A 15,397-nucleotide genomic window follows, 5' to 3' on the forward strand; every position below is an offset into this window, starting at 1 on the left:
TAGGCTCAAAGTGACGATGAAGATGCGGGGATGGATGATGTTGCCATCAACGTCGATGGCTTCATGGAAGAATTCTTCACTGAGGTGGAAGAGGTTAGGGAAATGATAGATAAAATACAATTTAATGTCGAGGAAGTTAAGAAAAAACACAGCGCCATCTTATCCGCTCCGCAAACGGATGAAAGTGAGTATAACAAAAGGTGAATGAATATAATGGAAATGAATTAATGATCATTAAAAACAGGAACTAAGCAAGAGTTAGAGGATCTGATGGCAGATATTAAGAAAAATGCCAATAGAGTTAGAGGAAAACTAAAGGTAACACTCATAAATCACATGAACTTTGCTTTATTTATAACTTTTCTTGACCTTCCTGTTTTCCCACATTTTCTTTTGTGCCCTTTAGAATATCGAACAAAATATCGAGCAAGAAGAACAAGGCAAATCTGCGAGTGCTGACTTGCGAATACGTAAAACACAGCATTCAACATTATCAAGGAAATTTGTTGAAGTAATGACAGAATATAATCGAACACAAACCGATTATAGAGAGAGATGTAAAGCAAGAATACAACGTCAATTGGAAATCAGTAAGTTGTCTGCCTATTTTTATAGTCTACCAGAGAATAAATTTAAATTTAATTCCTTATAGCTGGTAAAGCAACAACAAATGAGGAACTCGAGGAGATGTTGGAGCAAGGAAATTCAGCAGTGTTTACGCAAGGAGTAAGTAAAAATAACAAGCTAATTCGTAAAACTATAAATTTAAATTATTGCATTCTTTACATCCCATTCAATTCATATAGATTATTATGGAAACACAACAAGCTAAACAAACCCTGGCAGATATTGAAGCTCGACACGCTGATATCATTAAACTTGAAAACTCAATTCGAGAATTGCACGATATGTTTATGGATATGGCAATGTTGGTTGAAAGTCAGGTAATGAAAATTGGATCTGCAAAAAAAATTTGTGTTTTTCCCCCTTTTATTTTTTTGGTTTAGTAGTGCTTTAGTGAAAAGTCAATTTTTGTGTTGCTGCCTTGTTTCAGTTGAACTGAAAAAGACAGTGAAAAATTAATTGAAAAAATTTCTTCTTTTCTTCTCTCTTTTTACATTCCATTATTTCCTTTTTTTAACACTCACAAATCAAAAACAAATGAATTTTGTTTGGCATTTGAAAACCCAAAAAAAAAAACTTATTTTTCAATTAAAAATAAATCATGAATACAGGGTGAAATGATCGATCGTATAGAGTATCATGTTGAACATGCAATGGATTACGTCCAAACGGCAACACAAGATACCAAAAAAGCACTCAAATACCAAAGTAAAGCTCGTCGGGTAAGTTGACAAGACATCATTATTAATGCGTGTTTTTTTTCTTTTTATTTTATTTCATTTTTCCATCATCACATCCCTGTTACATCCTTCATTTCTTATGGTTATTTACATTAATACCCTCCTGAATTTATTATGATTCTGCTTTTTTTCTTACGTCACATGTTTTATGTTGTATAATATTCATATTTTTTTATATGTTCAACCATAATCATTATGATTATTTTTTGTTCATTGTAAAAAAATTGCATGAATCTTTTCATTAAACAACTTCAACAAAAATGTATATATTCTGTTGCTTTTTATGTCATATTCATTACATCTGGAAAATTTTTTTTCTCTTCATTTTCACATTTTATATTTTAAACCCACAATACAAATGAACACTCATTATCATACTAATGCTTTTAACTATTTTACAAATTTTTTCCACATAACTTTTTTGTAACATGAACCCTTTTAATAAAAAAAAATATCCTTTTATACTTCTACTTAAATTTTCTTATGTTCTTTTGTGACCTTATTTCCACATTAATTTGCATGATTCTTTTTTATGATAATTATTTTTCTACACTACTATAACTTTCTATATTAAATAATTTTAAACAACTTTTTTAATCTACTAAAAAATATATGAATTTCGATTATATTTATATACTTTCTATTTCATGGAGGTGGATTTTTAATGCTATTATCTTATTCACTTACATACATTACTAACGGCTTCGAATCGGTGATAAAAACTAATTGTTTTGATTGCTGCTATTACATGAAAATATTTCCATTCTACTAAAAAAAATTAATGATAATAAAAACTGCTCCATAAATTACTTTATGCACATAAAATGTACTGGATTAACTTCTTAAAAAAATTGGTTCTCTTTGGTTTACGATGTATTTAAAATATTTAACAATATAAATTCTCGTATGCACGTGCAAAAAATAATCTTGAATACTATCCGCTATCTGCTCTGTAAAAATTTCCTGCATAAACGACACATGTACAATACAAAAATTTCCTCATGAAACATCCACTAAGGTAATTCAATTGGTGACGATGGATGAAATGCCAAAAACAAAAATACCGCAATTGCAACAAAAAACAGGGTGAATTGGTTGATCGGATTGAGAATCATGTGGAGCAGGGCAAAGACTATACGGAAGTTGCAAAGAAGCAAATATATCAGGCGGCCGTGTATGCTGAAAAAGCAAGAAAGGTCAGATAAGAACATGCTTACAATTTTTAACCACTTTTATCGATACCTTTACACCTTAAAATAACAATAATTCCTTCTTATGATGTATTTAAATCGTATAAATTGAATCTTGGCAATGAAATGTATTGATCTCCTTCCAAAAATACGTTTTATATAGTAAGGCTATGTACATTTAGGAAATAAGAGTATTAACTTTTTATGTGCATGAAAAAATGAAATAATCTGATCACTTGGAGTAATTCGGTGCTTAAAAAAATGAATGAAATTTGTAAAAGACTCAATATTACTCATTCATTGGTTTTAATTTTCAACTTTAAATGAAATATATTTTTAGAATTTTGCTCAGGAAATAAGTACTAGATTCATAATGAGATAATTAGACTGTAAAAAGCTTTTACACAAAACATATCAATTAATTTCTTAATTATTTAATTTCCTAAGATATTTAAAAAGGTGGAGGAATTGAATTTATCACAAATCAATATTTAGTTGAGATAATATTTTCACATTCGAACGTCCAATATAGAGTATGTAGATTAAATTTATGATAGGTCAACTTTTGAAATATTTATATGTTGAATATAGAACATATTTTTTGGGAATGTATAAAGCGTTAAAACCACACGTTTTCATTTTTATCCCATATGAGAATATGATATAATCTAGTGAAGAGAAAAATATGCACACAGGAAACGAGATATTTTATATCACACACAAAAATAATACAGCAAAATATTCATACATGATCCTGAAATGAAAAAAAAAGCTTCACATTAAAACCAGAAAACGTTCATACACACATACACATTCTAATACTTCATAATTTATGAGCTTTTCGAGATGTTGCTTGGTGGCAGCAGATGGGCTTTTCGATTTCGCTATAAACACAAACATACGACGACTACACATACATGACTTCTTTTACATGACTTCAGGCACTAAAGTAAATGAAAAAAAAAATTATGTGTAAATGTTAAAAGCAAAAGTATATACATAGTATGGAATTCTCATGACTTTGGAACTTTTGACATTGGCGTAGGATAAGTAATTTATTGCTATTACCGTTCTGTTCGTCGCTTCATTCTATGCAGTTTTATTTATGTTTACAAAGAACCATTTTAATTGTGATTTTACCCTCAACTGTGAACATTTTGAGAAATTGCCATGCCACATACTTGTGGTACTAAAATTAATAGTTAAATAATAAAAATGCGTTGCCACAATCAATTAATAAACATGATTCCTACTTCTGCTCCCTGTGCGAACGATGATAAATAGCTTGTGATAATATTATATGCTTTTTACACGTGAGAGTAAAAACAAATAAACTGCCGCTATTGTCTTTTTCCGTGCACACGCTTTTATTTTCCTTAACACTGAGGTGAAAAATTAGACACAGGAAAAATTCTTTATAGCTAAAGGTTGAATGAAAAATTATTTTTACTAAAGAATTTTTTCTTCCCTATTTCTCATTTTATGTCTCATCTATTGTTGCTGGAAGCAATTTTTGCATACATGCTCGTTTAAGTTATAAAGAGAGACATTTTTATAAAGCAAAAGATCATTAAAAAGAACTTAAAGAATCTGTTTAAGATTTTCATAAATATTTATAACAGATTTTACCTTTCTTCGTGACATATCCACTTCCAATATTATTTATCTTCTACTTATCTTCCTTGCTGTTTTACTCTTTATTTCTAACGATACAAAATATCTAATAAGGTCACTCTATTTCTCTCCATTTGACACAAATAGCTCTATAAATTTTTACTGTTTATAGTTTTTGTTATAACCTCCTTCCCCTTTTTCAGTGTCATTTGTCATCAAGAATAGATTTTCACATTTGTGCTTTAATGTCTCTTTCTGTTCCTATATTAAGCAAGTCTACTTTCTTTGCCTAACATGATATTGTGGAAATAAATTTTCTTGGATTATCTACATTTGAACATTGACAAAAATAACTTAATGATGATAATTGCAGGATATTTAAACATATACCCTAATAAACAATGATCCAGATCTGTGCTAGAAATTTGGATCATTATGAATCCCAGATTTAGATTTTTGTGGAGATATTTATGTCAATAATGTTAATCCCCATTTTTCATAAAATCAAATTTACATAAATTTGAAGGTAGATTATTTTTCCTGCACGCTGCTACGTGTTCAATTTTCTGTCTCTTTTCCCGTTTTATCACTGTTATATTAATGTCTTATGATAAGGAGGAAAGAACTTTTTTCTAGAACTAAGAAAACAAAGTCCAAAAATCTAGTTGTCACTTAGTTGTCACAAACGATATCTTAGTCCACTCAAAGATAGATTAAAATATTTTGTTAGTGCTTCAAAAATGTAAGAAAATTTATAAATCTTGAATTAAGTCTTCTAATCCTTATAAAGAAAGAAGTCATGTCTTCCTCTTACGTTTGTGGTTTCTCAAATGAACAAAAAGTAAGGAAACTTTTTACCTTTTGCATTCTAGACGTGGAAAAAGGAGTGTTGATAAAAAAGAATTCCTCAAGAATAATGTCATGTCTTTCGTTCTTTTCTATAGCTGTTTGTGGCGTGTGTGGGTGTTGCCATATTTTGATGTATAATATAATCCTACATATTATTCATTATAAACTTTTGTGCTGCAAATATATATTTCGTGGATAAAAAATGTGTGTTTCACCATCATTCTATGATCGTTGTTGATAAAAAAAACTAAGCATTTTGCTGTTCAAATATTGTGTAATTTATATTGTTCCTCATTAGTGAGCATTAAAATATTGTTTGTAAATCCATTCTTTAACTTCTATCTCTAATGTCCTTGAAAAATTCGCTGTGTTAGTGTGCTTTCCATCATTCAATTGTCTAACTGTTTTAGCTGCTGTTTTGGCAATAAGAAGCCAAATATAATCCGGAAGGAAATTTTTTATAACACACATTTTTTCTTTTTCTTTTTTTCTTTTCTTATGCTTACAGAAAAAGATATTGATTATGATATGTCTGGTTATAACAGCAGCGATTTTAATAATACTTTTGATTGTTTGGCTTTCTACATGGTGGACATAAATTACAATTTTAATAATTTCTGCATTAATACTAATTTTATTAATTATTTAAAATGATGAGCATAATAACTGCAAATAGCACGAAAATTATGCTAGCAACAAAAGTCTTTATCATTCTCTGCCAATTAGTAATATTAAGCACAAGAAAAATATTTGAGAGAATTTATGAAATTTTTATCAGTTTTTTTAGCGTGTAGACTAAAACAAAAAAATAATACTTAATCACAATGGCAATAGTTGAGCGTGAAACAGGATGTAAAAGAAAATAATCGCTATGTTGAAGACTTGTGAAAATCTAAATTTCTTTTTATACTAGATAATTAAGGTTTTGGATCTACAGCACTTTTTCGTTGTTGCTCAACAGTCGACCTAAAATCTGCTGTAAAGACTGACTTTTTTTCGTGCCAGATTTTAAATTTTATTTTATTTCTGTATCCAGCCAGTGTCTGAATAAGGCTTTATTCAGACTTTATGAAGATCATAATTGGATATCTAATAACTGGAAATAAAGATTGATTAAGATTCCAACTCAAGATATTTTCTCGTATCATCCTGACGACTCGATTTTTATTCAAATTATACGAGAAGTAATTAAGTTAACGTTTGAAAGTGGTATGGAATGCGAGCTTTAATCGCGTGATTGGAAGTAACTGTAAGACAAAAATAATTAAATATTTTGAAAGTGTACATAATAAAATCGATTGAATAAACCGTTCAATATGATTTTTTTAGCTATCAATCTTCTTGAAAACATGAAAATAATAAGCAGTGAGAAAGGAAGTACTTTTTAAACAAAACGAAAGAATTTTCCTTTTTCTTTAAATGAATTATTCAAATTATATGGTGTGTGTATGTGATAAGTGTGAAAATAAAGAAGACGAACAAAAGTAAAAAATTGAAATTTTATGAACAAATTGAATTCATTCCTTCGCTTATTCTTATTTTAGACTGTCTTCCCCTCTCTATTTTAATGTTATTCTTGTGAATTATAAATTGCTCTAAAAATATTTTAATACTTTTATAAATTGATAAAAAAATGAGTCCTTTTTAAAAACGATGCTGAATTCAAGTTTTAGTTATTAAAGTTCTTTTAAAGGAACAAAAAGTCGTAACAATATGCAAAATTGATCATTCTTATTGGAAAAATAAGTTATTAATTAACAACTTTTTAAATCTTCTAAACTTTGTTTTAAAAAAATCATCTCATTAGAAATTAATCAAGATTTGGTGGAAATTGCTCAAAGGAACCCGACACCATCGATTCTGACTCTTCTTCTCACCTTTCTTATCGTAAGGCGCCAATTAAAGAAGATAGAAGATTAAAAGTTTTATGGTGGCTGAAGTCGAAAAGCTTTTCATTTTCTTCTTTTCCTTTTGTTAATCATTCCCACCTGAGCCGCTAAAAATGACAAACAAAATGAATTAAATTCGCATTGTAGACAAAAAAACACGAGCAGTGATTTAATAGCTTACGACATTTACAGTTGTGTGTAGACATAAACTTTTTCCCTATGCCATCGTAGGCATTTTTTTTATTCTGCTCTTATATTTATGAACGAAGAAAGAAATCAATAAAACTAAGTTTTTCTTTATCATAAATGTTCGTATATTGAATGAATGGCGGCTATCATGAAAATGTGTATTTAACTTCCAACCCGTTTTCCAACAAGCTACAATGAAATTCCATTACTGTATAACATGATTACATAAAAAAAAGTACGCAAAAAATATGTCGTGCTATAAAGAATTCATTGGGCAATAGGAAATATTTTTATAGTGAAAGAAAAATTGAAATGGTTTTTAATTCATTCGCAAGAGGCAATTGTGATGAAGTAAATTCAACTATCCAGTAAATTTCATTGGCGTGTAGTGCGATAGGAAACAGAATACTGAAATAATCATTCAATTAAGGATAATAAAATGCAGCTAAACGCTGCTATCGGCAGTGCTGTTATGGAATCATTTATGTCACATTAAATTCATTCCTAGTTTGATGATTAAGAAATTTTGAAAATGAAGCATTTAATTCGTCTGTTTTTAAAATCTCTAACCAGAAGCCACAACAATACCACCATCCTGCTTGAACCCTGGATGTGCCGCAAATTTTTCAAAGGACGCATAATTGAAAAAATCTTTAAAACGAAGAGATTTTGATTCTACTACTTAAAAATCTTATTCTTTACGCTAGGATGTAATTCATCAATAACTTCTTTTTGTTTGGAGAATGAACTTGCAGGGCAAAAATTGTCCTTAATGATGAAACGTGATTTTTCGCTGAGAAAAATAAGAAAAAATTATTCTAAAATTGTAGCATAACGGAGCAGATTAAGTAATGTATTAGTCATTATTAGAGACGATCCATTTTTTGCCATAATCTTTCTTTATACTCTGCTTGCTGCTATTTCTTCCGAAATTTCATGCTATTAATCACATCACGTCGCGTGACGAAAAACAGTGTGAAAATGAACATTGATAACAATTTTGGTTAAGATAGTACAAAATTTCTTTACGGAAGGACCAAGGCGTTAATGTCAATATGTACATGTTCATACAAAATCTTAAAGTACTTATTAATCATGTGTTTGGAGGAAAAAAATTAATTAGTTTAATTTTCTTGCCCAACAAATGACTTTTATGCTGCAAAGAATGAAAAATGAGAAAGACATTTTCATCATAAAAATTAATTAAAAAAGTTACTTTATTTTTATTCTTTCCTCTTTCCATCTCTTTTAATTGTCGGTTAATTGTGAAGATAATAGCATTGAAAAAGACGACCATGGAAATAATTAATTAATACAAGTGATTTTGTTGCTGAAATACACAGAATGGGGGCATGAAACGCTTAATTGAGTTATAAACACAATAAGAATCAATTTAATGCATGTTCACTCTCTTTCAGTTAATTTATTTATTTAATTTATCATACATTAATTATTTATTTCTCTACATTACATGAAAATATGAGTTGCATGATTTTTCCTTTGATTTATTTCGATCAAATATTTTTATATTGATTTTACATCAATAAACTTCTCTCCTATATGAACACGTTTATGTGAGCTGCTGATAAAAAATTGAATTGAGAAACTTTGTTGGAGACAAGATTCTTATAAATTTAAAATTACATTTCTTCTTACAGAAGAATTTAAGTTCTTAAAATCTTATTGATAACTTCACAAACTACATCAGACTCTGTAAGAGTTAGTAAGTCTTTCATATGAACATTCTAAGATCATTCGATGTCATTTATCACACAAATGATAGAATTTCTATTATATTGAACTATTAGCAGTTCTTTATGTGATTTTCGTTATCTTATATCATTGATATTAATTGATAATTTGATCACGTAATGAACGAACGTAACATGTGAACTATTATATCCAATATATCTTCAGAATACTATAGTGTGTTCTTTTCAGTATTCAAGTTTGGTCCATTTGAGCTTTAACACCAGCAAAAAAATTAGGAATTTAATTTAAGACAAAGTTTACAATTTCAAATTTTTTATTACTTTTTTGGAACAAAAGTTTTGTTTAATTGGTTTTTTTTACTATTTATTTCATTAGTGTTGTTTAAACTTTTTACCGATGTTGCAAGTGTAAATAAGGGATTTGCCAAATGTGTTGCAACTGAGTAAAAACTTGCTGGCAAAAGGCAAAAAAGCTGTGGTATAATTTTTTAAAACAATCAGACAAAACCTTGTTCTAGAAGAAGTATGCAGCTTAAAACTAAAAATATCCTTTAATTTAAATTTAAAGTTTACACAATCCTGAATCTTTCTTTTCAATTTTTAATTTGAAGCTTGAGTTCTAAAAAAAATCATACAAAATTCCAAATTTCTTACGATATTGAATTTTTATTTCCAAATTCTTTTAAAAATATCAACGTGAAAACTTGCAGAAGAAGATTATGATTTTAATCTGTGTGACGGTGCTTGGACTCATCGTTTGCGGCTATGTAGCCACTTGGATTCCTGGATTCTAAAAAGTTTACGATAAAAAATAATAAAAAAAACGCCAGCATAGCTTCATTAAAAATTTGAACATAAGTAATAACATGAAATCGCCAGGAGATAAAAAAAAATGTTTTTCGTTCATTTTTACGCTCTCGTTTATGGTTTTGATATCATAAAAAATAATATCAGTTAAACAATAACTTCATTTTGTGAATTGAGAGGAGGACATTAGTCAACAGAGAAAAGTAATCATGCATCACATTTTCATCATACATCGTCTAATTGGTGATAATTGAATTAATCCATAATACACATTATATAAAATTATCTACATCGGAGAATCATCGACATTTCACAAAAAAACAATAAAAATAACAACAATCAGGTATCAAAAATAGGATTTAGATGTGAACGAACTATTGATATTTGTGTTATATAATGTTTTATTTTCCACATTATAATTTCACTCTTTTATGTTGTTCATGTGAATTGAAATTCTTTGTATTAAATGACTGATGAGAGATTTTTACCTTATAATTATAATTTCTATGAAGGATAGAGAGAATATATTGTGAATCGGAAATCAAATGACCTAAATCGTTCTGTTTTCGGATGAATATTCATAATTTTTTAATCCTTTTGTATACATGAAAGATTTTCATGCATACACTCACTTGAAAACGTGTATTTTAATTTTTGAAGCTATTGTTTTATGCATGTATTTTTTTTATTTTTGAAAGCTTTTCCTGTGATGTATTCTGACGTTTGGAATATAACAACCAGATATTTATAAATATTCTTCTGCTGTGATCTAATAACTAAAAAATGCAGAATCTGACTTAAAAAAATGAAGTTCTTTAAGTAAGAAATATGACAAAAATGACCTCTGGTCATCCTAATTCATAACGAATATAATCCCATTAAAAGTATTTAATGATTCCATTCCTACGAATAATATTAATCTGAAATGTGACAAATCACATAAAAGAATATATCAGAATATATGCATGCTTTTTATATTACACAACATAAATTTGCATGAATTTTATACGGTATTGAACGGAAAATTGAAAAAATAAAATTGGAATATATAATTTTTTGAACAACTGGTGATGGTAAAATGACAGAAAATAATATAAGGTGTTAAATTATTGGATTTTACGACCAATTATTATTTTATTTTTTAAATTAATTTATTTTTTTTATTTTATTAAGTTTTAATTTTTTTATTATTTTCTTATTTGTTAAATTTTCAGAAAAAACTTTATATTATGATATGCCTGGCGATAACAGGACTGTTAGTGCTCTTATATTTATACAGTCTCATCTTTTAATATAGTACCAGCTCAGCAAATATACAACGACAAAAATAATGCTTTTTATGATGTCATCGTTATTCTTCCTCTCGGAACCATTTTTTAATTTTTATAATATTTATTATGACAAGACTTTCGTGTATGTCTTTAAACATCATCCCTTACCCCCTTTACATCACATTTAATGTGTTATGTGCAATTGTTACCAACTTATTTACTTATTTCTTGTATTTATTACGTCATCATGATGTTACGGACATAAGCAAGACAAAAAGAGACAAAGAAGATGACATAATGATTTCCATGAATATTGTTATACCTTCATTGTTAATGAAAAAGGTAGTAAAAAACGTGTTCCTAATTTATGAAGTAAATTTTTGATACTAACAAGCTGAAAGTTTTTTTGTGTGTTACTAAAACCTGACTGTAGATGAGCTGACAAATTAACTAATAATACTAATTATGCACTTATCTGGTTTTTGTCTCTATATTATTTTTATTATATTTTTCTTTTGTTTTATAAAATTATTTCAAGTCTGAAGCTATTAAAGTTAGTGCTGCAATGCACTAATTGTTAAAAAGGCTTGTGATTAAAGCTTGAGAAACACATAAACCATGTGAATAATTTTAAATTTATTGAAGTTTCAAGACTTTTTATTAGTTTTCTCACAAATGAAGAACGTTAGAGTTTGGGTGGGTTCATTAGGATTTATTGCATAAAAATTTTGTCGGGAGTGCTTAAACTTACACAGTTAGAATTATTTTAAAATTAATTACAAAAAAATTAAATTAAAGTTTTTATGTAAGATTCAATTTAAACACTATGATTCAATTTGCTGACTAAGTATGACAAAAAAACACAAGCACTTTGCTGAGGTCATAAAAAACAACAAGATTTATTTGTATATCCTTTTTTCTCCATTTGCAGAAATTACCTGATGATTTCAGTATTCACAAGCAAAGAATTATTCAAAAGTTTCCAAGTTTAAATAGTTTTCTTAATTTTTTGTTGGATACAGCTTGAATTTTAATGACATAAGTAAGGATAAAAACAATTTACAGATATATTCACGAGAAATTTCACGTTATTTGTTCAGAATTTTAATTAAATTATAAAAGGTCATAAAAAGGATAAGATTTTAATTATGGGATTGGAAGCATAGGTATAAATATTGTGAAAGCACAAAAAGCATTTGTAATTCTAGAATTACAATAGGTTTTAGTTAGGTATGACTTTAACTAACGTATTGAGCTTTTCTGATAAGTTCAAACGTTCTTTTATGAACATTTGATCGAGGTCTGCTAAATCTTTATGCTGTTCAATTTCATTCTTTAAAAAAAATTGCAACCTTAACAAAAAGCTTTTTTCTGTCTTCAAAGTTAATAAACACATGAAGACGATATTTATGCTGAAAATTTCGAATGAAGACCATTTCTTAATTAATTAAGTTTCTTTATAGTACCTAAATGGGAATTTAAGATTTTACCAAAACCGGAAGAAGAAATTTATAATCTAAATTTTAATCGTATTAAAAAATTATATAGCACAAGAAGATTTTGGTTATATTTAATATTTTGATATTTTGAAAATAAATCAGTAGTGCATGTATACTATACATTAAATCTCGTATAAAGCAAGCTATATCATCATGGAAAACCATTATGCATTGTTAAAAGAATCCTTGGACTGAATTTTAAAACGAATTAAATAAACAATTTCTCTTTTAGAAAAAAATCATGATGCTGTTATGTTTTACGGTCGTCGGTATAATCGGTTGCGCATACATTTATTCCAAGATTCCAGGATTATAAAAATCTTCATGTATTAATCTTACTAATCTTTATATGTCTCTCTATATAATGTATTAACAAAAATATTTAAAAGTAACTACCCCGAGTATTAATTCAGGTATTTTTTGTATCTTTTTCAACTTTCTATATTTAATAATATTTCAATTCACTAATTTTCTAAAAAAAAAAATCAAATCTCTCATCCATAAAATTAAAGTAAATTGTTTGACTATGAAATTATTAACATATTAACTCGTTGTTATTGGAAATAAATTGAGTGTTTTAATATAAAAATAGTGCATGCACAAGTTTTTTTTAAACTATATCTACAACAGATTCTATAGAATATGTGGATATAATTTGAAAAAAAAAAAAATGTAAAACCTTATGTAATAAAAATGTAAATTAATCAACTTTTATCTTCTTTCTTTCCTATCCATCCATATCTACATCAATGATTAAAATATGGAAAAATTTGTAGAAGAAGTTTTTCATCATCATTTGACGTGTCTGTTGATTTTCACCATGTATAGAAGAAGAATACACCTTCCAAAATGCAATAAAAATTAGAACAGCACAATTAGTTCAACATTAAATTAGCTTAATTCAGTTTTCGTAATTTGAAGTATTGCAAGCTCCTATTATATGCTACATAAGAATCCTAAAAATTACTTTAAATAAGGAATGAAAATATCAGCCATCGCCATTTATATTCACATTATGTATGTCTTTAATGCGAAAATGAATATACATACAATGTGTTGTACGGATTAAAATAAATATATGGATGAAAAGATAAATATGATACAACAAAATCTCATCGCTCTGAGCTATGATTGTGATGGTCATTGCATCATAAAATCAACATAAGGTATGCTAGATAAAATATATGTATAATAGATAGTTTTATTAAATAAACTTTTTAAGCTTTATATTTCATACGACAAAGACCACATTTTATGTAAATAGATAAACATTTCATTAGTGTGTGTAAATGAGTGTGTGTGTGGCAAGCATAACAATCATGCAGGAGTGTATCCAGAATTTATTTAATTAATTCACATTTTATTTGTTGGAAGTTTTATGAACCATGTAAACTGAACAAAATTTCCATCAACACTCCTCTATTTCTGGATACACCTCTGTGAACATGTATGAGTAAAACTTTTATAATTAATTTTAATTTTTCTCCTTTTTTCTTTTTCCACTCCCCATTATTTTATTCTGTTATTCTTTCTTACATATGAAGTTTTTATTTAAATTTTAATGAATTGTGGAACGGAAGAATATTGTGGAAGTATTTAAAGGAAGCGCATTTCCGCACTTGGTTTAATTTAAAAGGATCTTGAAGCTTTCGTGTTTCTTTATTCGAATAAATTGAGCTGATTTGTCTTGCAATTGTATTCGAATCTCCTAAATTGTGCAATTATTCTTGAATTAACTTGAAAATTGCTAGACATATCAAGGATTGAATGTTCAACATATGTTTCCACAAACAAAATTGTTTTCACGAATCATTTCCTTCCCAACCTTCTGTTCCGGGAAAATTTGAAGTGCACGAAAACTATTTTTCTATACAATATTCAACAGTTGACATGAATAATATGTTCAGCAGCAAAACTATTTATCAAAATTGCACAATATATCCACTTTATTTTTGTAAAATCCGAAAACAATTTTTTTTTTGAAGAAATTGTGCTTTAAAATGACTAAAGTTCTTTTATTTTCATTTCAAATCAAATTATAGAAGAAAATTATCATTCTCGTCTGCCTATTGCTTCTCTTAATCATTATTACATCAACAGTTGTTGGATATTTCAACTTTTAAAATGATATTTTCCAGCTGTTAAAGAATAGCTCCCCATAAAGCTTACTATTATCTTAAACTTTTCGTGTTGTCTTCGCATCGCTTCAAAATGGCTGTAGAAAAAAAGAAACATTAAATTAAGGAAATCTCGTGAGTTTCTTAAGCTTCCATCCTTATTTCTCCCGTGTACTTTGCTAGAAAAATTTCTATTTGCTATTACTGCCAAAAGGAAACTAAATGAGATTTTTTTATATCCCCATATTTGCTCAATGTGAAAAAGCTCATAGCAAGGCTCAAAGTAAAACTACGTACGAACATTTTTGCAGGAAAATTAAATATATCAGCAAAAAAGTAAGAAGTATACAATATTGTATCTGACAAATGGTAGAAAATTACTTAAAAAGAAACTCGTATGATGCTGAAAGCATTCTCAAGTGGTTATACCTAATTTCCGAGGATTGTAATTTGATATACCTAATGAAATCTATTTGATAAAAGCGAATAATCGATATAGAACCTATTGCAAGAGCCTGTTCTTTTTTATGAATTGGACATTTCGTCAATTTACTTGAATTATGTATCAAATACTAAAGATTGATTACGAAAATGTAACATAATTAAAGCTAATTTATTTTTATATCGATGTGCTTAATTATTTTTGGATTTGTATTTAATGGAATTTCTTCTTTTATAATGAATCTTGATTTATCGTTTTGTAATAAATTTCGTCTATAAATATGAGTACAATAAACCAAACTGAAGTGTTTATTTGCTGCTATACTTTATGGAAACAATTGTAAGGACTTATGTATAACTTTACTATTCTTAGTGTTGTATATAGTTAGGCTCTATTTAAAAAAGACTCAAAGGTTTTAATATCATATTCAAATATTATGCAACACAAACAACTC

General features: G+C 27.8%; 1 protein-coding gene across 6 annotated transcripts in view; it reads left to right on the forward strand.

Annotated features, from left to right (window-relative positions):
• Nucleotides 1-15,397, forward strand: part of Syx1A (Syntaxin 1A) — a 33,111-nt gene that overhangs the window by 14,006 nt on the left and 3,708 nt on the right. The window contains exons 2-9 of one of the 6 annotated variants that reach the window (XR_011544535.1): nt 4-184; nt 245-318; nt 407-590; nt 653-726; nt 807-944; nt 1,236-1,346; nt 9,518-9,957; nt 13,161-13,550. Coding sequence is in view for 2 of the 6 variants with exons in the window: in XM_070641931.1 (XP_070498032.1) it covers nt 4-184; nt 245-318; nt 407-590; nt 653-726; nt 807-944; nt 2,450-2,560; nt 5,526-5,615 (852 nt within the window). In the remaining 4 variants the exon portion in view is untranslated. Of the gene's footprint in view, nt 1-3; nt 185-244; nt 319-406; nt 591-652; nt 727-806; nt 945-1,235; nt 1,347-2,449; nt 2,561-5,525; nt 6,510-9,517; nt 9,958-10,828; nt 11,228-13,160; nt 13,551-15,397 lie in introns of those variants that run through there. The other 5 variants (XR_011544537.1, XR_011544536.1, XR_011544538.1 and 2 more) reach the window with 5 other exon arrangements.

This window comes from Chironomus tepperi, unplaced genomic scaffold, assembly GCF_022539635.2.
Source record: "Chironomus tepperi strain 1889 unplaced genomic scaffold, CSIRO-AGI_Ctep_v1 contig_260, whole genome shotgun sequence".
Taxonomy (NCBI): Eukaryota; Metazoa; Arthropoda; class Insecta; order Diptera; family Chironomidae; genus Chironomus; species Chironomus tepperi.